At 39.6% G+C, this 24,850-nt stretch overlaps 1 protein-coding gene across 1 annotated transcript; it reads left to right on the forward strand.

The window, feature by feature from the left end:
* The first annotated feature begins 442 nt into the window (after positions 1–442).
* LOC113054788 (uncharacterized) lies at positions 443–22,412 on the forward strand. Its single transcript, XM_026220597.1, has 17 exons — positions 443–609; positions 809–1,153; positions 1,241–1,591; positions 2,505–2,612; positions 2,755–2,841; positions 3,052–3,144; positions 4,232–4,303; positions 4,464–4,577; positions 4,921–5,055; positions 5,381–5,464; positions 5,681–5,782; positions 5,875–5,958; positions 8,742–8,837; positions 16,669–16,767; positions 18,939–18,967; positions 19,579–20,838; positions 21,364–22,412. Exons 1-17 carry the CDS (start codon positions 558–560, stop codon positions 21,382–21,384), a joined length of 3,132 nt encoding a protein of 1,043 aa, XP_026076382.1. The 5' UTR covers positions 443–557; the 3' UTR covers positions 21,385–22,412.
* Positions 22,413–24,850: the final 2,438 nt, after the last annotated feature.

Consider the following 24,850-nt stretch of genomic DNA (forward strand, 5'->3'; position numbering starts at 1 on the left):
TGTGAGCTGTCGACGTTTACAAACTGATTTTTTTTTGTGGTTAAGGAAGGACTTAACCTTTTTGTTAACAGCTAGTGGTTGAGCCTACCCTGTGTTTTGATTTTCATTCAATCAACAGACATTCACATGCCATTGTTTTTAATAGTAGTTCTATATAACAACAATAGCTACATGCTGAATGCTATAACTATAACATTGCACTACGAATTTGCGCGAAATACCGCGAAATCAAAGCGCTTTATTATGCATATACCAAATGTATACAACTGGTGAAACACGTTTTTTTAATCAATGATCTGTGGAATATCGCATGTGACGAATCTGTCGCCGTTTAACATAATCGTACTGGAAATCCAGGTGAACATACTTGCGTGCACGCGCGCGTTACATGCTACGGTAACATGATCCCCAGGTGATCCATAACTCCGGAAGTTTCGGAAAGTTTTTTTTAAAAAGAAAGTGAAAGTAGAGATAACTTTACGTGTGGCTACTTTTTCCACATAATTTCTGAAACAACGTTGTTTTTCAGTTACAGCAGAGTGTTTTTGTATTTCAACATGCACTTACATACATACATGTGCGTGGCAGCACTATTTATGATCAGTGAAGGTAAGTATCGTAACGTCATCCATTTTACGTATAGCTGAATGCATACGTGTACTATAACATGTAGTTTTTTTTTTTTACAAAACTGGTAGGTCTCTGTATATGTAACCTAACCTATACTATATACTGGAAAGCGGAACATATCAAAAGAATAGGAGACTTCAAAAGTAACCTTCCTGAATGTTCTTGGTTTTATTTTTAGGGTTCTTAGTGAAAGGTCCTTCTGGTTCTCTGGTTGTTCCTCTGGGATCTTCGGTGGTTTTGCCCTGTTATGTTGATGAACCCTTACCTTTGAAAGGACTGAAAGTGATTTGGATAAGAACCGATGCCAATACTTTAGTGCATGTGTTCCAAGATGGTGAGAGTCGACCAGAAGCCCAGTATCAGGATTATCATGATAGAGCTCATTTCTTCACTGATGAAGTCAAACATGGAAACTTCTCCCTCCGTCTGGACAATGTGAGAGCTGAAGATAAGGGTTTCTACAGATGTAAGGTTTACACCGATCAGGAATCTGAAGAAACCCTGGTTCAGATTAAGTCAGTTGGTGAGTGAAAATCTTTTGAGTTCTGGCTAACATTTATCAATGAATTTCACTTTATTGTATGATTTGATATTTTGTGTATTCTCTCAGAGCATCTGATGGTATCAGGTTCTGATCATCCTGTATCTGCGTCTGTGGGTGAGGACGTCACTCTGAACTGCTCTGTAGACTCTCACATCCCACCTGAAGAGATTGATGAGGTTTCATGGACGAAAACAGATAAAAATGAAAACATCCAGGTTCTGGTTTTTGAAAAGAATAAAATAATTCCATCAGATGAGAGATACAGACGCAGAGCTGAGTTCTTCACTGCTGAAATCCACAAAGGAAACTTCTCTCTCAAACTAAAGAGTGTCAGGACTGAGGATAAAGGAGTTTACATGTGTCAAGTGTTTGCTGGAAATTTTTCAGCCAATGCAACTGCAGAACTGGAGCAACTGGGTGAGCAAAAAACAAAACAAAACAAAACAACAACCTTACACTGATATATGAAACTAAACAAATGTAGTTAAATGAAGATGTAATTTGCATGCTCAATTTTATTTGAATCAAGCATATGTATTGGCTTAATTTTTGATGCACATGCATCACATAATCAATTTGCTGGATTTTAAATGACATGCAAATGATGGTGTGAATGTACTTAAAAAGGCTTTTACAACTTTTACAACTCTTTTCAAATTCTGGTCTGTTTAATACTTTAGAGCAGTGGTTCCCAACCACGTTCCTGGAGGCCCCCCAACACTGCAGGTTTTCCATGTCTCCAACGAGGTTGGGAACCACTGCTTTAAAGAGTTCACTGGTTATTAAACATATATTGAGCAATTCTGTGTCAAATCAAACAGATTTCAGTGATATTATTATTATTAAATTTCCTGACTAATCCACTCATTTTGTTAGAGGTTGATCAAAAGTACAATTTGACCTTAGAACTTTAAAAAGATTTGATATGAAGATTTGAAGATTTGTATGCCAGTGGTTGACTTTGCATGTCATTTTTCCAGTTTGAATGCCATTAACTCAAGAATTATTAAAGATGTCTTAATGTCCTTTTTGATTCTTGTTCTTAACCAACTTTTCTTTTGGTACTTGCTCTTTCTCAGACTTTAAAATGCTTATGAGCATTTCATGAGACAAGTACTGCAGGCACTTAATAGTTGGTTGGCTGTTGCTCAACATCTCACCATAGCATTTTAGCACCACACTGTTCTCACTGTATAACCAAAAAATTGTGTTGATACTCATTGTTTTAATGTTAAGCTTTCTTACATGCATTGTCATTCAGTATACAGAGAATGATGTGCAATGAGTTTCCTTTAATAAGAAAAAGTAATATAATGTCTGTTTTTCACAGGTTTCTCAGTTTTACACAAAATTGTGTTGTTTCTCTGTATTTTTGCATCTGTATCTGCTCTGGTGCTGTCTGTTCCGTGGTGTATAAAACACAGATCATCAAACACAAGTATGTTTGCACAGAAACTATTCTTATTTCTTTATTTGCTAGTCGGTTCATGAGTTTAAACAAGTGGACATTTTCAGTCCAAATTATATATGCTAAATAATTATTTAAATAACATATCTGACTGAAATTAATTTATCTCTAGGTAAAGCCCTGTTTTTTCAGATGTCTGTAGTCACCGTACCAAACCTTTTTATGTTTTTTGCCTTTTTGTTTTGGGGTGTTGTTGAAGGTGAGTATCTCTGCTGTATTAATTATGTATTTAGCATAATACCAGTTGAAGAAACTAGGTTTTTCTTTTAACTTATTCTTCTTATATCAATTTAGCTTCATTTTAAATTATAAAACGGATTAAGTCATAGTTTTGTAGAACAAAAATCACTTTATTCCGTGGGATGTCATCCCTGTTATTAACACCGCTGATTGTTTTCCCGATCCCAAGGGTTTCTGAGTGAGACTGTTGCCTGCTGTGCTCATTATTTTCTGAGGCCTCTTCTTCTCTTATGGACAGCTCCACATTCAGAACATTTCCCAGGTTCGTTCATTTTGATTAACTATATTTGTTTTAATCACAGGAATAAATTGCATCTAACATATATTCTAATAGAAAACATTTATTTTAAAGGGGGGGGGGGTGAAATGCTATTTCATGAATACTGAGTTTTTTACACTGTTAAAGAGTTGGATTCCCATGCTAAACATGGACAAAGTTTAAAAAATTAAGTTGTACATTGTATGTTTGTTCACAAGTTTCTGAAAGTTTTTTTCGAGTATGGCTCTGTGTGACGTTAGATGGAGCTTATATGGGTCTTGACGCACTTCTCCCGTAAGAGAGCGCGCTCCCATAGAGCAGAGCACTGAGAGCACAACAGACTTCACTGATCAGAGCGAGAGCGTCGCGAATTGTCACAAAAGAAGTGTGTTTTTGGTTGCGAGGGCAAGACAACCCTCCACAGATTACCAAAAAAGCAGCATTAAGGGACCAGTGGATGGAGTTTATTTTTACAGAGCATCAACGGAGTTGTGCAAGTGTTTGTGTTTGCTCCCTGCATTTCGAAGATGCTTGTTTTACAAACAAGGCCCAGTTTGACGACGGATTTGCGTATCGTTTATTTCTTAAGGATAATGCAGTCCCAACGAAAAAGGGTCACGATCGTGTGTTGGAACCGCAGGCGGTGAGTAAAACTGCTTCAAATATCTCTGTGTTGTTAACTTACACAGCTTCCAAACGCTCTCAACGCAAAAGCCTACTGGCGCTCGTGATTCTTTAGCTCCGCCCACACGTCACACCTCTAGGCGCTCGTGTTTTTCCGGGAAAAATCGGTACAGACTATCTTTCTCTTATGAATATAATAAAACTAAAGACTTTTTGGAGTTATGAAGGATGCAGTACTACTCTATAGGTACTCAAGATTAACAGCATATTGAGTGAAAACGAGCATTTCACCCCCCCTTTTCACTATTACTGTATTTTTGATCAAGTAAATGCAGCCTTGGTGAGCAATAAACAAAAATCTTAATTTGACTTTTTGAAAGGATCACTTCCATTTCACATGTTGCGTTATTTCTTTGTACATTTTGTAGTTTTTTTCGAATTGATTATAACTTTTTCTGTTTTACAGGCAGTCGTGAAACAGTTGTGCACTGCATAATTCATCTACAATATTCCCTCTTTACAAATGTTGTTCATTCAGGTAGACAAATTTGAATATTCAACCATATCAACTGATAGGATACTGATGAAGTATTTTGGGTTCAGTTCAAGTTAAGCTCAATCAGCAGCATTTGTGTAACCTTGTTTAAAAATACTATAACGTAATTGTTGATTATTGCATATTTCTTCTTTTGTCCCAGTTCTTTTTAAATCTTTTTGGGAGAAAAGTCTGAGTTATGAAGAATCTGACAGAGTCCTGATAACAATCCTCTTTGGGATAATGATTCTGATATGCATCGTCAATATCGTTTTCTGTAAGTATTTCTGTATCGTTCTTCACCATAACCATGCTGCAGAAGCAAATGATCTCAAATTGTTTTCATCAGCTCATCAGGCAGTGTTAATCTAATCATTTTATTTACAAATTTCTTCGAGAAGTCTCTGCATTATTTACATGGAGAAAAACATGTAAATCATTAGTATACTTCAAAGATCACACAATACACCAACAGAATAAGCTATTTCTGTGTAAATTTAATTCATGAAGTTATATTATTTCTGGGTTATTCTTATCAAAGATATTTGAATGCTAACGCAATATAATTCAGTCCAGTTGTGATAATTTGGAATAAAAAGATGTATTTTTCTTTGATCTAGTATTGGCAGAACTCATCAAATATAAAGACGTCCGTATACATGTTGTGTTAGACCTGGTGTCGGATATCGGTCATGATGTTCTGCCTCCATTACAACTCATCTTCCTCTTCTACGCTTTTGGAGCTGCCAGACAAGGTAAAATGTTGAGACATATATAGAGACATTTGCATGTAGAAAAAAAATTAAATATATATATTTATTTTACGAAGCAATAACTCCCCATGCCAAAAATTCTTGAGGATGTCTTGATCTTGATCACAATTACATTTGAGTAATATCAAGAAGTAAGCAGCTTATCTCATTCAGTTTTCTTACTTTTTGAAAACCTTTTTTATATCGAAACATTGTCAAATTAACAAACTCTTTTCCTGGAAAATATAGGTTTATCTAAGATAATAAATCTATATACCGGAACACAAACTAGTCTCATAAATCTTTCTCTATGTCTCTCTATGCACAGCACTTTTTGTTCTTGGAGTTTTTCCACTGTTCTTAACTTTTACGAGATATGATTGGAGCAAAGCATGTATGGAAAAACTGCAGTGTGAGTATTTGATGAATTACTCTCATAGTCTAAATCAATGAAACTGTCTTGAATAACTCCATCTTTGATGATTTTAAATTACTTGCTGTTGAATAAGAAAACAAATAACGTGTTCCAACTTGTTCTGCAGCGTTCTTTCTTTTTTTTTCTTTATACAGTTTTAAATATATTAATTTTACTGATAAATAAACATTCTTACATGTTCTTCATTTTCAGGTTTACCCTCAGGAGCCAGGAGGGCACCGTGGTTAATTTTCATGATAACAGTAAATGGCATAATGGTCTATTCTTACCTCATAGCGCTGGAAAAAGAGAAAGGTACAATAATGGCCACAATTACATAAAAACGCACAGTTCAAGTGAATACAGTGAAGTGTGCATTTATTCCTTATATATTGATCTGATTTCAGATTGTGTGGGATGGGTCTGCGTAGCTGCTTTTCTTCAAGGTCTCTGGGGACTAGTTGTCCTGAAGCACTCGTTTGAAGACCTGGGTACTGTATTGATTTACTTTTAATAATCTTTTGTGAGATTTTTTTTTTCTTCTTCTCCAAGATGGTTTCATCTTGCATTGAGAGTCTGGGTCATTTAAGCTTTTCTTAAATGCTGGTTTGACCCTGGTCAGTCAGTTCGCTGCCAATAATTTCCTCAAGCAGATCTTGTTTTAAGTTCAAACTGATTCAAATTTGGTAAATGCATTAAAATGTTAATTACATGCATCCAAGACATATATGAGTTTGTTTCTTCATTAGATTTGGAGAAATGTTGCATTTCATCACTTGCTCACCAATGGATTCTCAGCAGTGAATGGGTGCCGTCAGAATGAGTCAAAACAGCTGATAAAAACATCACAATAATCCACAATTAATCCACATCACTCCACTCTATCACTTAATGACTTGTTAAAGGTACAATTTGTAAGATATTTGCAGTATAATATCCAAAAACCACTAGGCTATTGTTATATATTTTGTCCAGCTGATTACTAACAACATCTCTAATGTTTTCAACTACTTGTAAATTATGAGGAAATTCCCATTCTAAACAGTAGTGATGTGTCGTTCGTGAACGAATCGTTCTTTTTGAACAAGTTGAATGAACGAATACATGTCGTTCATGAATGAAATGAACTGGTACATAGCTTATCTCGTTCGTGAACAAAATTAATGAGAGTAAGCCGGGTCAGTTGGCCATTTAGCATGTCAATCTCGCAAAATGCAAAGTGCAGTTATATGTACTGTGCACATACGCTTGTTTTCATATTTAGCATACAGAACATAACTCCACGATTAATCCCCGATTTATGAATGTGAATATATAGGCCAATATATGAACTGTCTGACCAAACAATTAAAATGCAAATTATGCAAGAAAACCTTGTGCTTTGTTCATCTGAACAACTTAAATAGACTTTATATGATGAATACGATTATGCACACATTTGAATTCAATCCGTTTTTTGTAACAAGTGAATACATTCGTTGTCTTAAAGGTGCTGTAGGGAACTTTTGTAAAAAAATTTTTTTTTACATATTTGTTAAACCTGTCATTATGTCCTGACAGTAGAATATGAGACAGATAATCTGTGAAACAATCAAGCTCCTCTGACTCCTCCCAGTGTCCTATTGCCATTTGCAGAAAGGCATGCGCTCCCGGTAAGAAACAACCAATCAGAGCTGCGGTCCGTAACTTTGTTTGTGTTCAAAATGTAGAAAAATGTATATAATAAGCGAGTACACCATGAATCCATTTCCCAAACCGTGTTTTTGGCTTGTCCTGAATCACTAGGGTGCACCTATAATAAGTGTTTATATTCAGACTATTTTAGATTGCTTCGGGGGTACCGCGGCGGAGTAACCCAGTACCTTTGTGATTCTTCATAGACATAAACAGAGAGAAGTAGTTCCGGCTACGATGTTCTTCCGCAAGACGCAAGCAGTTCTGTTTATTAACCGCTGGAGCGTCAAAAGTTCCCTACCGCAGTTTTAAGACATAACACATAATACACTTTTTTTGCCACCTGCTGGCATATATTGTGAAATACGAAGAAATGGTCACTGAACGAATCTAAACGAATCATTTTGGTGAATGAACTGAAAATGAATAAATCTCTTGAAAGAATCATAATTTCCACCACTACTAAACAGTGACACAGGGCAGTGCAGTCGCCTGTCAATGACGTTAGTAACCCTTTGTTACCACCTTTACTGACGCAGAAACCACATGGCAACAGTGTCGTGGACAAATGCGGAAGTAGTGTCTAGCGTCCAGCAAACCACTAGCTTGCTTCAAGCAGTTCCTTATGTACTTCTTCTTGCACGTTTCATGGTGGATTGTGTTACTTATTTATGGGACATTTATTTAAGGACTGCTCTCGTAAACGTAAGTGTACGGGCCAACCAAACGACCCAAGAAGAGGAGAGAAAGAGCGAGGATCAATATCGGTGTTGCATTTTCTAGATGGAGAGAGCTTCGTGACAAACTTCAACTAGAAAGAGATGCCGATCTCGTTTGTGTTTTACTCGTCAGGAGAGTTGTTTTGATTCGTATCTTACAGAAAATGTATGCTATTATAACGTTCAACAAGATTAGTATAATGGGGCATACACACCAAACGCGGGGCATCACGTCTGATCCATAGTCTGATCACGTCTTTGCATTGACTTTGTATGTAGTCTACTCGCACAAATCGTTGAACTCGCGTTTGAAAATTATGACATCAAACACATTTATAAAACTTTACCTCATCCGTTAAATCCATGATTTATCTTACCGTCTGATTGATGGCCATCGGTGGTTGGGTAGAAAACAACAAATACCATCATTCCACGCTCCTTAGCGTCATCAAACCACGTGATTGTTATTGTTTTGATAGTGCGCCCTCTAGTGGCGGGTCCTACAACCTGTACCTTTAAGTGAAAAGATGTAAGCAAATTTATTTAAGATGTTTTTAACTTTAAACCATTGTTTCTTGCCAAATTACGAGTCAATAATCCATTATAACACTTCCTCCTACATTTTAGAAGGAAGCAATAATTTGAAGTTAACAACATCTTAATGGTTCATGCAGCTTTTCACTTCACACGACTGGAGTGATGTGGATTACTTGTGCATTATTGTGATGTTTTCATCAGCTGTTTGGACGGCACCCATTCACTGCAAGTGTAGTGTAAGAACTGTACTTTTTTCGAAATTTAAATTGTCTTTATTTACATTTTTTTTTAAATTGCAAACTTTTTACCCATTTTATTGGTTTACATTTTTATCTGCCTTCCAGATCTTCCTTTTAGACGCGTTGTCTACCTTATCGGATCCGTCGGTGTTGTTCTAGTGAACTCTGTTGCACTGATGACAGAACTGATCATGAAAGTAGGTAAGTTAACACTCAACCTTTTAGCATCACGCTGAACACTGAGAGGAGGTGAATCAGTTTCATGTGAATCAAGGTGTGTGATAACAGGCAGTGTTAATTTTGACACGAAATTTTAATTTAGTTTTAGTCTTAGTCTTTTGACTATAATTCTTTTTAGTTTTAGTCAAGTTTTAGTCATCTGATTTGTTTTAATTTTAGTCTTATTTTAGTCGACTAAAATTGCTTGGTATTTTAGTCGACTAAAATTGCTTGGTATTTTAGTCGACTAAAATAAGACTAAAATCAATAACAGATTTACTAGACAATTTTTTACAGCTGGTATAGGAAACAAACTTAACCAAAATATATAAAACACAAATTCAACTTTATTTCAACACAACTGTGTCTTTATTTCGATTCAAAAGCTTTTATGCAGCAACAAACACTGTCATGATAATGTAAACAATAACTAGCTGCCAATTGACCATCAATAAAAGAAAAATAACGTTAGGTCCAGGACCTTAAAGCTTACAGCTGAGCTGAACAATAAGTGCATACATTTAAAGTAAATATTTAATAAGTTGGCAGCTAGGTGGATAAAAAAAGTAACAAGATTTTATAAGGTATTCATTTGTCTAGCAATATTGTATGTTTTAAATACTACAATATTGCTAGATTTGTATGTATAATGATAGGATGTGAACATTCATGTTTCACATGACTAATATAGAAATATTTGTGATATTGTCAACAAGTAGAACATTATAAAATATACTAAACATTAGTATTAATCAAATGTATTTATCATGATATTACGTATTAGTATTGTGCTCGCATCTAATTTGAAGAAGGGGCTATTTTACAGTACTTTTCAGTTCGTAATATTTAATGCTACAACATCTACGCACTGCACTATTCCAATTTTGCTTAGCTCAATAAACAAAAGAACATCGTTGTGAAATTACATTTGAGAAAATGTCCGGGTGGCTCGTCTGTAAATGTCTTTTCATATTGGTTGTGTTCTTGCCACGAATGAGCGCTCTGCGTGCTTTACACTTTGTTTTGTTTTGTTCGTCGTCAAACGTGAAGTGAGCTGTGGACATTTTGTCGCTCTTTTAGACAGTAGGGAATTTAAGCAACAGCTGCGAATGGAACGGCTACAGCGACCGGAAGTTTGCCGTCACACCGCTGTAGCCAAGAACGTAAAAGTCACTAACATCTCGGTTACGTATGTAACCTTGGTTCCCTGAATAGGGAACGAGATGCTGCGGTGACGTCACCACGTATGGGAACACCTCCGGTGTGACGAATGTCTGAAGCCCTATACCATCCCGCCAATCCTATTGGCCAAATGGCGCATAGCACCACCCTACGCATGCGCACGCATGATATACCTGGGTGCAGCACGCCATTTCGCTCAGATTTCATGACTAAAGATGAAGAAATTATCAAGGTACGGAACGGCCAGAACCGCAGCATCTCGTTCCCTATTCAGGGAACCGAGATGTTCCCTATCATAGGTCACTTCGATGCTGCGGTGACGTCACCACGTATGGGAACGATATACCAAAACGCCTGACGTACCTGATAACTGAGATCCGAGGAAGCATCTGCTCAAGCGGAGAGAACCCGGGAGCCAGGAGCCATCCTCACATCCAGACTGTAGGACTTGATAAAAATGCTCGGTGAGGACCATCCTGCCGCAGCACAGATATCATCCATAGAAGATCCACTGAGAAAAGCTTGAGAAGAAGCCACAGCTCAAGTGGAATGAGCCTCAATTCCTAAGGGCGAAGCGAGTCCGCGCGCCTCATAGGCCAAAGAAATTGCCTCCACCAGCCAATGGGACATGCGCTGCTTTGTAACCGCATGGCCCTTACTTTTATGTCCAAAACAGACAAACAGCTGGTCAGATTCATGCCAAGGGGCTGTACGATCCACATAAGTCTTTAAAGCTCTCACAGGGCAAAGACTTAGATCTCTTGATCCAGCCTCAGCAGGTGAAAAAGCTTCCAGGAACACTTGCTGAAAGCGAAAGAGGTTAGATGCGACCTAGGAACATAGTTAGGCCTGGGCCGCAGCAGCACCTTCACAGAGCCCGGTGCAAATTCCATGCATGAGGGTGAAACAGAAAGAGCCTGTAAATCCCCAACTCTCTTGAGGGAGGATAAAGCCATGAGAAGAAATGTCTTCAGTGTCATCCGATACGGGCTCCAAGGGCTCAAACGGATGCCCTGATAAACCTAGCAACACAATGGATAAACCCCATGAAGGAACTCGCACAGGGCGGAAAGGCCTCAGCCGTCGCGCACGCTGTACGAAACGAGAAACTAGTGGATGACGCCTCATAGAGGCACCGCCTATGTATTCGTGGTAAGCTGAAATGGCTGCCACGTAAACCTTAAAAGTGGCTGGTGTTACGCCATCCGAAAAACAATCCTGGAGGAACTCCAGCACTGAAGCCACTGGGCAGTAAACTGGATCCACATTACGATTGCCACACCAGGCTGTAATCAGTCTCCACTTGAAAGCATATAAGCGTCTCGTAGAAGCTGCTCTAGAATTCAATATAGTCTCAGTGGTTTCAACAGAAAGACCGGGACATACTAATGCACTCCGCTCAGTGGCCACGCCCACAGTTTCCACAGATCCGGCCTCGGGTGCCAAATCAGCCCCTGTGCTTGTGATAATAAATCCTTTCTGAGGGGAATCTCCACGGAGAGCCCGCTAGCAGACTGATAGATCCGCAAACCACGGCTGCGTGTGCCATCGCGGAGCCACCAACAGCAGCTGTTCCACTCTGTCCCGCCGTATTCTGCATAATACCGCTGGGATCAAACGAATCGGAGGAAAAGCATACAGACTGGTCCTGGGCCAGCTGTGAGCTAATGCATCCACGCCCAGGGGCGATGGGGGGCATAGGGAGAACCATAGCGGGCAATGCGTAGTCATGTTTGACGCGAATAAATCCACTTTCGCTTTGCCGAATATCCACCATAAAAGATTCACCGTCTGGAGGTGTAATCTCCATTCTCCCTGTTCCAGAGCCTGTCTGGATAGCATATCCGCTCCGAAGTTCAAACGTCCGGGGACATGAACAACTCGGATCGACAGAAATTTTCTCTGAGACCAGAGAAGAACATGTCTCGCCAGCCTGCACAGGGGGCGAGAGCGTAATCCTTCCTAATGATTCAGGTATGAGACAAACGCTGTGTTGTCTGATCTGAGCAGCACAAGACGGCCGATCAGCAGATTCGCGAATTACTGGAGAGCCAGAAACTGCCAGTAATTCCAACCGGTTTATATACCAACTGCGTTGTGCAGCTGTCCACACTCCATGGGCTGGTAGCCCTTGACAAACAGCTCCCCAACCGGTCAAAGACGCATCCGTCGTGACGGTCTCTGGGAAAGCTCAAATCCCCAGCCGAACCCCGGTAGGAGAAACTCGGTTGGCATCCATAGTTTTAACGACATCACACAACTCCGTGTCACCGAAATCGTCGGATGCGGAAGACAACGGGGTGAAATATTTCGTCTTTCCGCCCACTTTTCCACTGAAAAGGGCGCATGTGAAGTAACCCCAGACAAATTACGGGGAATGCCGCTGCCAATCGTCCAAGTGGTTAACAGACGGACGCCCTGGAGCCGCAACGGGGCCAGAGCTACATCCATGCATTGAGAAGTACGGGGTCTACGACTTCTATAGCCCCTTTGCTCAGCAGAGTTGACATCTCCTGTCACAACACTGCTATTACCATCAGTCTACCACCGTGGAAAGAATTCAGCGGAAAGAGGCGGGCCTCTAAAAAGTGAATTGGTGTATCCGTGACAATTGTGCGTAACACCCATTGAGAAATGCCGGGCAAGCGTTACACGCGACCCAAAACGATACTAGCAGTCTCAAATTTCCGCTTTCTGCAACGTTGTCATACACATAATGTCCGTGCACGGAAAAGCCTGCGGCATTCGTGCACAGGGGAAGTGTATGCATAAGAGCTATTGCGTCCCGTTGTGTATAATCCTGAACGTGTCCACGGCAGGAATTAGACCAACGAATTGAACATCAGGCTCTGCCGCTAACTAAAACGGCGGCTGTGCGAGCCGTCATAAACGGGTCGTCTGTGTAAGACCCTTGAATCACCCCTCAAAATCTGAAAGCTGGATTGCGCAGTGTCTGAGGGATTATTAGTTATTATTTACGCCTGGCGTCACAGCCCGATCCAATGCTGCTCGAAGCGCTGTTTGCTGCGAGACAGTCAATGTTAGAGCGTAGGGACTGCAGTGAGAGTGTTGGATGCGCATTAGCGGTCCAACAGCACTCTATAGTGGAGGGCACAGTCCCTGGCGAACATGAAGTAAAGCGCATGCGTAAACTCGCTGCGTTTCGTTGTGTATAATCCTGAAGCGTATCCACGGCAGGATTTAATTCACCAAGATAAAAATCGGGCCACGTCGCCATTGCGAGAACGTGGCGGCTGTATGAGCAGTCATAAACTGGCCATCTTTGCCAGTCTTTTTTTGCCGCCCCTCAAACTCTGAAGGCTGGATTGTGCAGAGTGTCTGAGGGGGCGCTCAAATGATAACTCAATCCAATGATGCTCGAGGTGCCTTTGCTGCGAGACAGTCAATGTTAGAGCGTGGGGACTGCAGTGAAAGGGTTGGATGTGCATTAGCAGTCCAACAGCACTCTCTAGTGGAGGGCACAGACCCTGGCAAACATAGAAGGAAAGCGCAAGCGTCAAACTCGCCGCGTTTCGTTGTGTATAATCCTGAAGCGTGTTCACGGCAGGATTTAATCCAACAAGATAACAGTAGGCCACGCCGCTAGCGAGAACGTGGCAGCTGTGTGAGCCATCATAACTGGCCATATTCGCCAGTCTCTCGTGGCGTCCCTCAGACTCTGAAGGCTGAATAGTGCAGAGTGTCTGAGGGGGCGCTCAAATGATAGCTCAATCCAATGATGCTCGAGGTGCCTTTGCTGCGAGACAGTCAATGTTAGAGCGTGGGGACTGCAGTGAAAGGGTTGGATGTGCATTAGCAGTCCAACAGCACTCTCTAGTGGAGGGCACAGACCCTGGCAAACATGAAGTAAAGCGCATGCGTCAAACTCGCTGCGTTTCGTTGTGTATAATCCTGAAGCGTGTTCACGGCAGGATTTAATACAACAAGAAAACATTAGGCCACGCCGCTAGCGAGAACGCGGCAGCTGTGTGAGCCGTCATAAACTGGCCATATTCGCCAGTCTCTCGTGGCGTCCCTCAGACTCTGAAGGCTGAATAGTGCAGAGTGTCTGAGGGGGCGCTCCAATAACAGCTCAGTTCAGTGACGCTCGAAGTGCTTGTGCTGCGAGACAGTCAATGTTAGAGCGTGGGGACTGTAGTGAGAGGGTTGGATGTGCATTAGCAGTCCAACAGCACTCTTCAGTGGAGGGCACAGACCCCGGCAAACATAGAAGGAAATGCACGCGTCAAACTCGCTGTGTTTCGTTGTGTATAATCCTGAAGCGTGTCCACGGCAGGATTTAATCCAACAAGATAAACATAGGGCCACGCCGCTAGCGAGAACGCGGCAGCTGTGTGAGCCGTCATAAACTGGCCAAATTCGCCAGTCTCTTGTGCCGTCCCTCAAACTCTGAAGACTGAATTGTGCAGTGTCTGAGGGGCGCTCAAATAACAGCTCAGTTCAGTGACGCTCGAAGTGCTTGTGCTGCGAGACAGTCAATGTTAGAGCGTGGGGGAAGAACGAGAGGCTTCTCGTAAAGAACCGTAATAAGAGAATGAAATTTTTCCGAAATAGACACGACTCGATACGTCTAGACGAGACTAGGTCGCGGCGGAGTTTGGCGCGATCCGTTCGGCTAGAGAGGTAGTCAAACGGCATCGCTATATAATAGCATGTCACTTAATCGTGGCAAAAACCCGCGCCGTTCGTGATATGCGCTGATAAGGCTGCTTCCAGGACCTCGAACCTCTTGGTGGAGGTCCGTGAGAAGGGTAGTTTATCCACCGCGTGGATAGCCACATATTAGCACACTGAGAAAGTGGAAGCGCGTTTCTCCTGTCCGCTCGGAGGGAGAGAACCGCTTATGCCGGTCAGAGCCTACTCTGAGTAGAAGCTGCGGTTAGACAACATAGTATAAAGCAAAACTGCTCTGATTAACGCGCTCGAGTAGGGGAGAGCGAGCAAGTGGAAACTCCAGTGCATCACTGTACTCATAGTCAAGCCGCACATATCGCCCCTAACCAACACCTCGTGCCGGGCCTCGGCGACCGCAGAAGCGAACGGTGGGGGTTAGACGCGAGGCGACTGAAGAAATAGACTCCAGAGCGCGGATACTTTTCTATTTTGCCATAGCCGTAGGCTATCACAGAGAGAACATGAGAGAGGCTGCAAACGAATCTCTCATGAGTGCCTCCCTGTGATAAACCCATATACGGCTCTTACCTTTCGTTGACTCATCGCGTCCGCGAAAGAGGAGTTAACACTGCTCGAAGAATATCGCTGGAGAACACGAGATGATAGGGCACAGATGATTCGCTATTCCTGAAGGAATGAAATCTGAGCGAAATGGCGCGCTGCACCCAGGTATATCATGCGTGCGCATGCGTAGGGTGGTGCTATGCGCCATTTGGCCAATAGGATTGGCGGGATGGTATAGGGCTTCAGACATTCGTCACACCGGAGGTGTTCCCATACGTGGTGACGTCACCGCAGCATCGAAGTGACCTATGATAGGGAAGCAACGGTAAAACAGAACAGCGCAACGCAGCATTAATTCATTTATTGAGATCCAAAAAAATATATAATTTAAAAAAGCAAGAGAAGGATTGCTTTTGGCGTTAAATGACAATCTTTTGTCAGAAGAGGAGTTTTTAATATTGTATGATGTAAATAAGTCTAAAAACATAACATTTATTTACCTAACCTCTCACGTTGTAGCGACTCTGGCAAATCAGCTGTTCTCCCGTAGTAGACCGTTAAATTAGAACGTCACAAAGCAGCAGTTAAATTCGCGCAGGCGCAATACAACGCCAGAATGGCGTTGCCGTTCCACCAGAGGCTGTTGCTTAAAGTCCCTATCACCTCTTCGAATGCCGACTTCCCGGGAGCTCATAAAAACTGAAAACCTTCGCTTCACGTCTCAATAAGTCAGGCTCTGATTGGTTCTCTTCTCTCATGCAGTCTGTTCTTTTTTGCCGGTTCTTTTGCTCATTCCTCGCATCTCTCCCGTCTGCTGATTTGATTTTCGTCACAGTCTATTTTCGTCTCGTCGTTTATTCGTTGACGATAATGTCAATCAATTTAGTCATAGTTTTAGTCTCCATCAGTGCCTTCTATTTTAGTTTTCGTTTCGTTTTCGTCGGCAAAAATATATTCGTGACGAAAATAATGACGAAAATATTTAGTCAACGAAATTAACACTGATAACAGGATAAACAAAACACACTCTTCTTTTCTCTAAATGCACCGGACACTTTCTTATAAACACTCCATGTTACAATAACTTCATAAGCACTTAACAAATGATTACTTACAAATCATATTACACTATTTGCTTCTTTTGCACAATGTCATGCACAGATCTTTTACAATTACATTATGTTGCCATCTACACATTTTGTAAGACTGATGTCACATCATGTTAATGTGATGTGAGCTCATTTCAAAACATTGGTGTCAGGGTATTAACACTTGATTTTTGTTTCAGGGGTCTCTGAGTCTTTATCTAGAATATGTGAAATGTTAAAGTGAATGTAGAGTTATCACAGAACAAGCACACTTTACATATAGAGGAGCTTGTGTGGTTTAGATTGATCAAACTTGTCCTCACTGTATCATCTTGAATCCTCAGTTTATGGTGAGCGTGCAATGGAGGATCTGAGAAAAGTTGTCTTTTCCTCCGAATGCCTCTTTGTCTCTTCTGTGCTGCTGTTAATCATTTTCAAACCTTGTGAGTATGAACTAGACTTATCTATCTTTTATAAACCATCACTGGGCTGATGTTCAGTCTCTGTATGTATATCTTGATTTGTTGTAAATCTATCGTTTTATATACTTTATTGTTTTGTTCAAGCAATGAGAAACAACACGTAAATTATGTTTTGTGCTTCTAGACAGGGGCGTAGCCATCTTTTCAGAAGTGAGGGGGACAGAAATTATATATAAATATATATATATATATATATATATATATATATATATATATATATATATATATATATATATATATATATATATATAACAATTCTGTAATCTATATAGCCTACCAATCAACAAGTTTTTGAACTGTAAGATATTTTGTTTTTAAAGAAGTCTCTTCTGCTCACCAAGCCTGAATTTATTTGATCCAAAGTACAGCAAAAACAGTAATATTGTGAAATATTTTTATATTTAAAATAACTATTTTCCATATTTGAATATATTATAAAATGTAATTTATTCGTGTGATCAAAGTTGTATTTTCAGCATTTTTACTCCAGTCTTCAGTGTCACATCCTTCAGAAATCATAATATGCTGATTTGCTGATTATCAATATTTCAAACATAATTAAAAAAAATAAAATAAAATCAGTAATCTTTGATTAATATAAGGATCCAAAGATCAGCATTTATGTGAAATAAAAAGCTTTTGCAACATAATACACTATATCATTCAAAAGAGTCAATATATAATTTTTGTTTTTTGGAAAAAAAATTATAGAAATTAACACTTATATTTAGCAAGGACTCTTTTGTGGGTTCGAGTCTGATGCCAGCAACACCACTGCTCCCCGGGCACCACAGCATAAATGATGCCCACTGCTCCGGGTGTGTGTTCACAGCTGTGTGTGCACTTTTGATGGGTTAAATGCAGAGCACGAATTCTGAGTATGGGTCACCATACTTGGCTGTATGTCAATTCAACTTCACTTTGAATTGATCAAAAGTGATGATAAAGTAATTTTTCAAAAGATTTCTATTTCAAATTAAATGCTGTTCTTCTGAACTTTCTATTGATCAAAGAAACAATATCATAATGTTTCTTTTTTTCTGTTTTTTTTTTTTTTTTTTTTGAGAAGCAAATCAGAATATCAGAATTATTTCTGAAGGATCGTGTGACTGGAGTAATGATACTAGAAATTCAGCTTTGAAATCTCAATAAATTACATTTTGAAATATATCCAAATAGAAAACAGTTAATTTAAATAGGTTAGTAAAAAATATTTCACAATTTTCTGTTTTGCTTTACTTTGGATCAAATAAATGCAGGCTTGGTGAACAGAAGAGACTTGTTTAAAAAACATTAACAAGCTTACTGTTCAAAAACTTTTGACTGGTAGTGGATACTATAGGCAACTTTACTTTTTCAAAAATGTCTAGCTTTTAAATGGCTTAGAAATCTATAACTGCTGGACAATAACAAATAATAATGATTTGTTTATATACTACAAACAAAAATTTTTTATCACATAATGAGGCAGAATAGTTTCTAATCTGTAATAAATGCTATGTCAATTGGTACTGCATTGTTCATCCTTTATTGATCACTTGAAAATCCATATATTGTTGCAATCGTATGTTTAATGTCTTCGTGTTTGCAAAAGTTTCTGGGCTTTTTTTCTGTGTAAAAACTGTTTTCATACAGCGATAGCTGGACGCATTTGCCCATATTAGGATCTTCCTGATATTACTTTCTGCGCGAGAGCGCCCTCCGGCTTCGAGTATGAATGAAACACACACTGCAGGAAAGTTTGCGCTCTATGATGTCCATCTCGCTGTATTCTGGGTCTGAATTAAATATCAAATCATACGCAGACTGTCTTGTCTCTTTGAGTTTAAATCTATATTTATTCACACTAGCTCTTGAAAACCTCTTTGAGAAAAACCTGACTGAAAAAGTGCGGGGGACGAATTTCCATGATATTAAAAGTGAGGGGGACATGTCCCTTGCGTAATCTACGCCCCTGCTTCTAGAAGTGCAGAAATTACACACTTCAGCTTTTTTGAAGGTGTAGATGATCTAATAGCACATTCTTTTCAGTCATTATGCAATCTAGTGATTTGAACAAAGCTGTGCTTCAGCCGAGACTGATCAATTTCACATTGAGTCACTAAATATGTTTTCCACTGTTCTTCACACAGACATTAAAAAGTTACTGCAGCATTTCCAGGTTAGTATTGTATATTTAAAGTTTGATATGAGATTTGATATGTATTTGATACTGATTGATATGGGATTTACAGTACAGCCAAGAGATCATATATAACATTGTATAAATCTGAGATTTGTAAGTAACCCTGCATTATAGATGACATTATTATGATGCGGCCGGACTTCTAGGTTCTTCGGGCAAGCAGTTTATATGACTTGTATTTTTGTTTTCACACAAAGTAAACAGGGTCCACATTTGGATACCAAATATCATGAAAAAATAATAACTAAAATAATAAATAATAACAGAATGCTCATTGTTGGGTGAACTATTTGTGTGATATCCAGATAAATAACCCTAACTATCTGTGGGTCAGTCAAGTCTTGTTAGATCAGAGATAATCAAACTGAATGGTGCACCAATGTTGATGGAAATCTGCATAATAGTAGTAATCTTGGAAATGTGTGTTTCAACCTCACACAGTATGTTTTGTTCATTTTCAGCTCTATTTGAATGAATCTGTAATGCTAAAAGAACTGAGACATGTCACAGTCAAACATCTGCAATTTCATCTATAAGCATATTTTTTGCAGATATGTTTTAACTCGTGTGTCTCATCCTGAAAACAGAGAGAGAAGGCAGAAACTTCACACAATCTATCAAACCATAACCAGAGCGCAGCAGAAATGTGTGAACTGAGTCCTCTGAGAGAGACTGAAGAACAGGAGGCTGAGAGAAACAGAGAAACACAGCCTGATTCAGAGCCTCAACTGAGTCCTCTGAGAGAGACTGAAGAACAGGAGGCTGAGAGAAACAGAGAAACACAGCCTGATTCAGAGCCTCAACTGAGTCCTCTGAGAGAGACTGAAGAACAGGAGGCTGAGAGAAACAGAGAAACACAGCCTGATTCAGAGCCTCAACTGAGTTCTCTGAGAGAGACTGAAGAACAGGAGGCTAAGAGAAACAGAGAGACACAGCCTGATTCAGAGGTTCAACTGAGTCCTCTGAGAGAGACTGAAGAACAGGAGGCTGAGAGAAACAGAGAGACGCAGCCTGATTCAGAGCCTCAACTGAGTTCTCTGAGAGAGACTGAAGAACAGGAGGCTGAGAGAAACAGAGAGACACAGCCTGATTCAGAGGTTCAACTGAGTCCTCTGAGAGAGACTGAAGAACAGGAGGCTGAGAGAAACAGAGAGACGCAGCCTGATTCAGAGCCTCAACTGAGTTCTCTGAGAGAGACTGAAGAACAGGAGGCTGAGAGAAACAGAGAGACACAGCCTGATTCAGAGGTTCAACTGAGTCCTCTGAGAGAGACTGAAGAACAGGAGGCTAAGAGAAACAGAGAGACACAGCCTGATTCAGAGGTTCAACTGAGTCCTCTGAGAGAGACTGAAGAACAGGAGGCTGAGAGAAACAGAGAGACGCAGCCTGATTCAGAGGTTCAACTGAGTCCTCTGAGAGAGACTGAAGAACAGGAGGCCGAGAGAAACAGAGAAACACTGCCTGATTCAGAGCCTCAACTGAGTCCTCTGAGAGAGACTGAAGAACAGGAGGCTGAGAGAAACAGAGAGACGCAGCCTGATTCAGAGGTTCAACTGAGTCCTCTGAGAGAGACTGAAGAACAGGAGGCTGAGAGAAACAGAGAGACGCAGCCTGATTCAGAGCCTCAACTGAGTTCTCTGAGAGAGACTGAAGAACAGGAGGCTGAGAGAAACAGAGAGACACAGCCTGATTCAGAGCCTCAACTGAGTTCTCTGAGAGAGACTGAAGAACAGGAGGCTGAGAGAAACAGAGAGACACAGCCTGATTCAGAGCCTCAACTGAGTCCTCTGAGAGAGACTGAAGAACAGGAGGCTGAGAGAAACAGAGAGACACAGCCTGATTCAGAGGTTCAACTGAGTCCTCTGAGAGAGACTGAAGAACAGGAGGCTAAGAGAAACAGAGAGACACAGCCTGATTCAGAGGTTCAACTGAGTCCTCTGAGAGAGACTGAAGAACAGGAGGCTGAGAGAAACAGAGAGACGCAGCCTGATTCAGAGGTTCAACTGAGTCCTCTGAGAGAGACTGAAGAACAGGAGGCCGAGAGAAACAGAGAAACACTGCCTGATTCAGAGCCTCAACTGAGTCCTCTGAGAGAGACTGAAGAACAGGAGGCTGAGAGAAACAGAGAGACGCAGCCTGATTCAGAGGTTCAACTGAGTCCTCTGAGAGAGACTGAAGAACAGGAGGCTGAGAGAAACAGAGAGACGCAGCCTGATTCAGAGGTTCAACTGAGTCCTCTGAGAGAGACTGAAGAACAGGAGGCTGAGAGAAACAGAGAGACGCAGCCTGATTCAGAGGTTCAACTGAGTCCTCTGAGAGAGACTGAAGAACAGGAGGCTGAGAGAAACAGAGAAACACAGCCTGATTCAGAGCTTCAGCAATCATTAGAATGACCCAACGAGATCCTGCCAGATTCACCAACACGGTTTACTCTGAGAAAATGGGAGTTTCTTCAGAGGTCAAGCTGAGAGAATAGTCTTTTGTGGGTTTGTTTTAAACGTAATTAATATGTGAAGTGGTGCCAAAGTGTTTGGACCCTTAAGTCACACTTAAAAACTGTTTTAAGTGCGACTGAACAGACACTGAAGTTTTGGAAACTTGCAGCGATGCTTTTAATATCACGGTCCATAGACTGAAGGTCTGAAGTCTTGTGCTTCAGTAACTTGCAGTTCTGTGATTCCTCATCGGATGCCTTACAATGCAGAATATATGTAAGTCATGGCAGCTTATGTTTTACATTACTTGAACTCATCAAAGAAAGATGAGGGATTTCGACATTCTCCTAAGTTATATAAAAGTCAACTTAATTTTTTTTCAAGTTGGTTTAATTTCATTTATAATTTATATATGCATAAATGAAACTGTATATGAGATTATACACTATAAAATGCACACACTACATCTCATTCAGTGCTAAAACACAGTGCTCTTTTTTGTGTAAAGTGAAACCTGTGTATATACTTGTAAATATTTTTTAGCTTTTATATTTTTTTATTTGTGTGTGTGTGTAATCTAGATGGAAAGCATTATGAAGTGTGAATCGGGTTTCCTCATGTACTCTTAGTGATTCAGATTTGTATTTCTGTGTGTGTTACTCATGGACCATGTTTCTGAAGGCAGAGTTAGCTCTGATAAATGTAATCATTTGGGTGCTTGTGTGTTATTGCTTCAGGTTTTCAGTGGCAGAAAACCAAGAATGACACTTGGTAAAAGTTTACCTTAAAAATGTTTTTTTCTTGTTTTTTACACTGGAGCAGATGTTGTTACTCACTGTTTTGATCAAATCAAAGGAAGCTCCCGTGTATGAGATTATCTGTAGATTTCTATATAATAAATTGTATTAAGTTTGTTACATAATGGTGCACAACCTTCTTGACTCAACAGTGTTTTGTCACCCAAATAAATGTAATGTTTACTTCTACATAGCAGTTTGTCCTCGCAGCATCATTGTGTATTTCTTGGTTTGTTGGTGTGTTTTTTTTTCACTTCTACACTGATGACGGAACGCACACTGAAGATAAGTTTCATTTTGTGATTAAGAGAGATATTTGCATATATGAATTTGGATAACGTCTTATTCATAATGGTTTATAATAAATATTGTCTGTGCTATAATATTTTAATTCCTCAGGGAATGGAGGATCTGAGAAAGGTTCTCTTGTTTCATCTGAATCCCTCATCACTCGCTCTCTGCTGATTTTACTCGCTGAGTACAGTTCGTCTTAGTAAGATGCAATGGTTTTTTTAATTCAAAATATTAGTTTTGATATGGTTTTAGTTTTAGTTAAGGGTATAATGTCAGAGGCTGAACATGGGATAAACCGTGATGTGAATAAATTACCAATATTCGAGCTGTGCCTCTTGTGTAACCTTTCTCTTAAACAAAAAACACTGAACTTTATGACTGTCTAAAAGGTTTATTTTTTGTTAAATATTACTGATATTTATTTAAATATTCCATTCATTTTTTTTTACAAATTATTATTTATTGCTACTCAAACTTATATTATTTAATTATTAAACTATATTTTGTTATTATTGTTGAGAGTACTATGATTGTGTAATTTTTAAACGTCTGTGGAATATTTTTTAATATTTTTGTAAAGTAGTAATCTGAAATATAACTAGTTGACTGCCAGCAGATGGAGACTGTCGCTCTCTTTCTCCTCTTGACTTTTACTTGAAAAGCAGTTTTTCCCAAGCATCAACTTGCATGTATATTTAGTTTAAAAGAATGTTTTAATGCACATCCTGAGCATTTTTTAAAATGTGTTGATTCTATAAGGAGCTTTAAATTGTTTTCAGTAAAGAATATGGTTATTATGGATGGATTTGTGTGTTCATTTATCAGCAGGATAGAACAAGTTTTTCATTGACAAAACTTGCAGTGCATTTTCCAGTTGCTCATTTTACTGATACTTATAATACAGCACATTAATTATTGCATGACATTTCAAGATGATTATTACAGACCAACTTTTTTGTTTTTCTTTTTAGAAAATGAGCTGTTTTTGATAGACTTTATCACATTAGATACTAAACTGTCAAATCTGTTCAGTTCCAGGAAGGCTGTGTGATTTAGTGGGACATGCACAGACTGGTTTAAAACACGAGACCAGTGTCACTTTACAAAGACAAACCACTTGCTTCAAACGGGATTTAAGAGAGAGGTTTGTGCTGTAGAGACCCTCAACATCCCACAGGACCCCAGCAGCTGCTTTCACACACACACACACACACACAACATGCTGAAATATGTGACACACACACACACACACACACATCCCCAGACACAATGACTTTACATTATCCAGAATACGAATCAGGCATTTTATTTAAAGAGCATTTAAAACTTAGAGACGGGAAAACACAATGGTCATCAAGATTAAAGTTTGGGATTATTGAAGTATTATGAGACATTAATGACATGAATTATCTGTCAATCATGAAACATTCATGTATTTACTATTATTTACATTGGAATTAAGGCTTTTCCATTAAAGCAAACTATCATGTATGTTATTAGTTTATTCAAGCTTTTTTTTTTTAGTCTGTTGTGACCATTTCTCATTTATATCGATTCAGTGTAATACAGTATTAAAATCACTCTTGAGAAACATAATCTCAAATTTTCTAGATCATGACTCATTTTATTTTTCTAAAAGCAAAACGTTCGGTTGGTTTCAGTGGGAAGATAATTAGTTTCCACAATCCACCAAAAGAGTAGAATGACAGAATGCATATGCAAAATTCAAGTTTGGGACCAAATGTTGTTTTGCAGATCAATTTTAGGTTTATCTTCTTAGAGAACAATATTAGCTTAATTGTGTCCTACATGCTTGTTGGTAACAGGGCTGAATGGTTGAGCTTGATTATTTACAGAAGGTATTCTTCATGCATGATTAGTTTTATTAGAAACAATAGTTGATCAGATTTCTAACAGTGCTTTTAAATCATTATTTGTGCTTTTATTGTTTTTGAGAATGGGTCTCGTTTGGAGAAAGGTGTCTGTTTTCATCCAGACCGCAGTCATCTCCTGTAGGACCTCCATCGGTGTGTATATCAACTCTAGAAGATGTTTCCGGGTTTGAGATCTTAAACAAACTGCCGAATGAAACTTTATCTGCGTCTCGTGTGAGTCTGTGTATACGTCTGTGAAATCTGGGCTTTCTTGTTTCTCTTATTGGACACCTGGGATTGAATGCATGACTGTATGGAGCAAGACGCTGAGGTTCGAGTTTCCCTCGCAAGTGCAGCTGTGTTTTCTGATCCTCTCTCAGGACAGTTTGAGCAGGTTAGATCTTCAGTGAACAATAATCATCAATTCTGAGGCAATCATCTCATGTTCAAAGAGCAGAT

This window comes from Carassius auratus, chromosome 3, assembly GCF_003368295.1.
Source record: "Carassius auratus strain Wakin chromosome 3, ASM336829v1, whole genome shotgun sequence".
Classification (NCBI taxonomy): Eukaryota; Metazoa; Chordata; class Actinopteri; order Cypriniformes; family Cyprinidae; genus Carassius; species Carassius auratus.

What these genes read in the sequence shown, in the direction of transcription:
- LOC113054788 (XM_026220597.1), top strand. Translation starts at nt 558, where the DNA reads ATGCACTTACATACATACATGTGCGTGGCAGCACTATTTATGATCAGT. An exon ending in CATCGTCAATATCGTTTTCT is followed by an intron (nt 4,578 to 4,920) that starts GTAAGTATTTCT and finishes TCTTTGATCTAG; the next exon opens with TATTGGCAGAACTCATCAAA. An exon ending in AGTTACTGCAGCATTTCCAG is followed by an intron (nt 18,968 to 19,578) that starts GTTAGTATTGTA and finishes TCCTGAAAACAG; the next exon opens with AGAGAGAAGGCAGAAACTTC.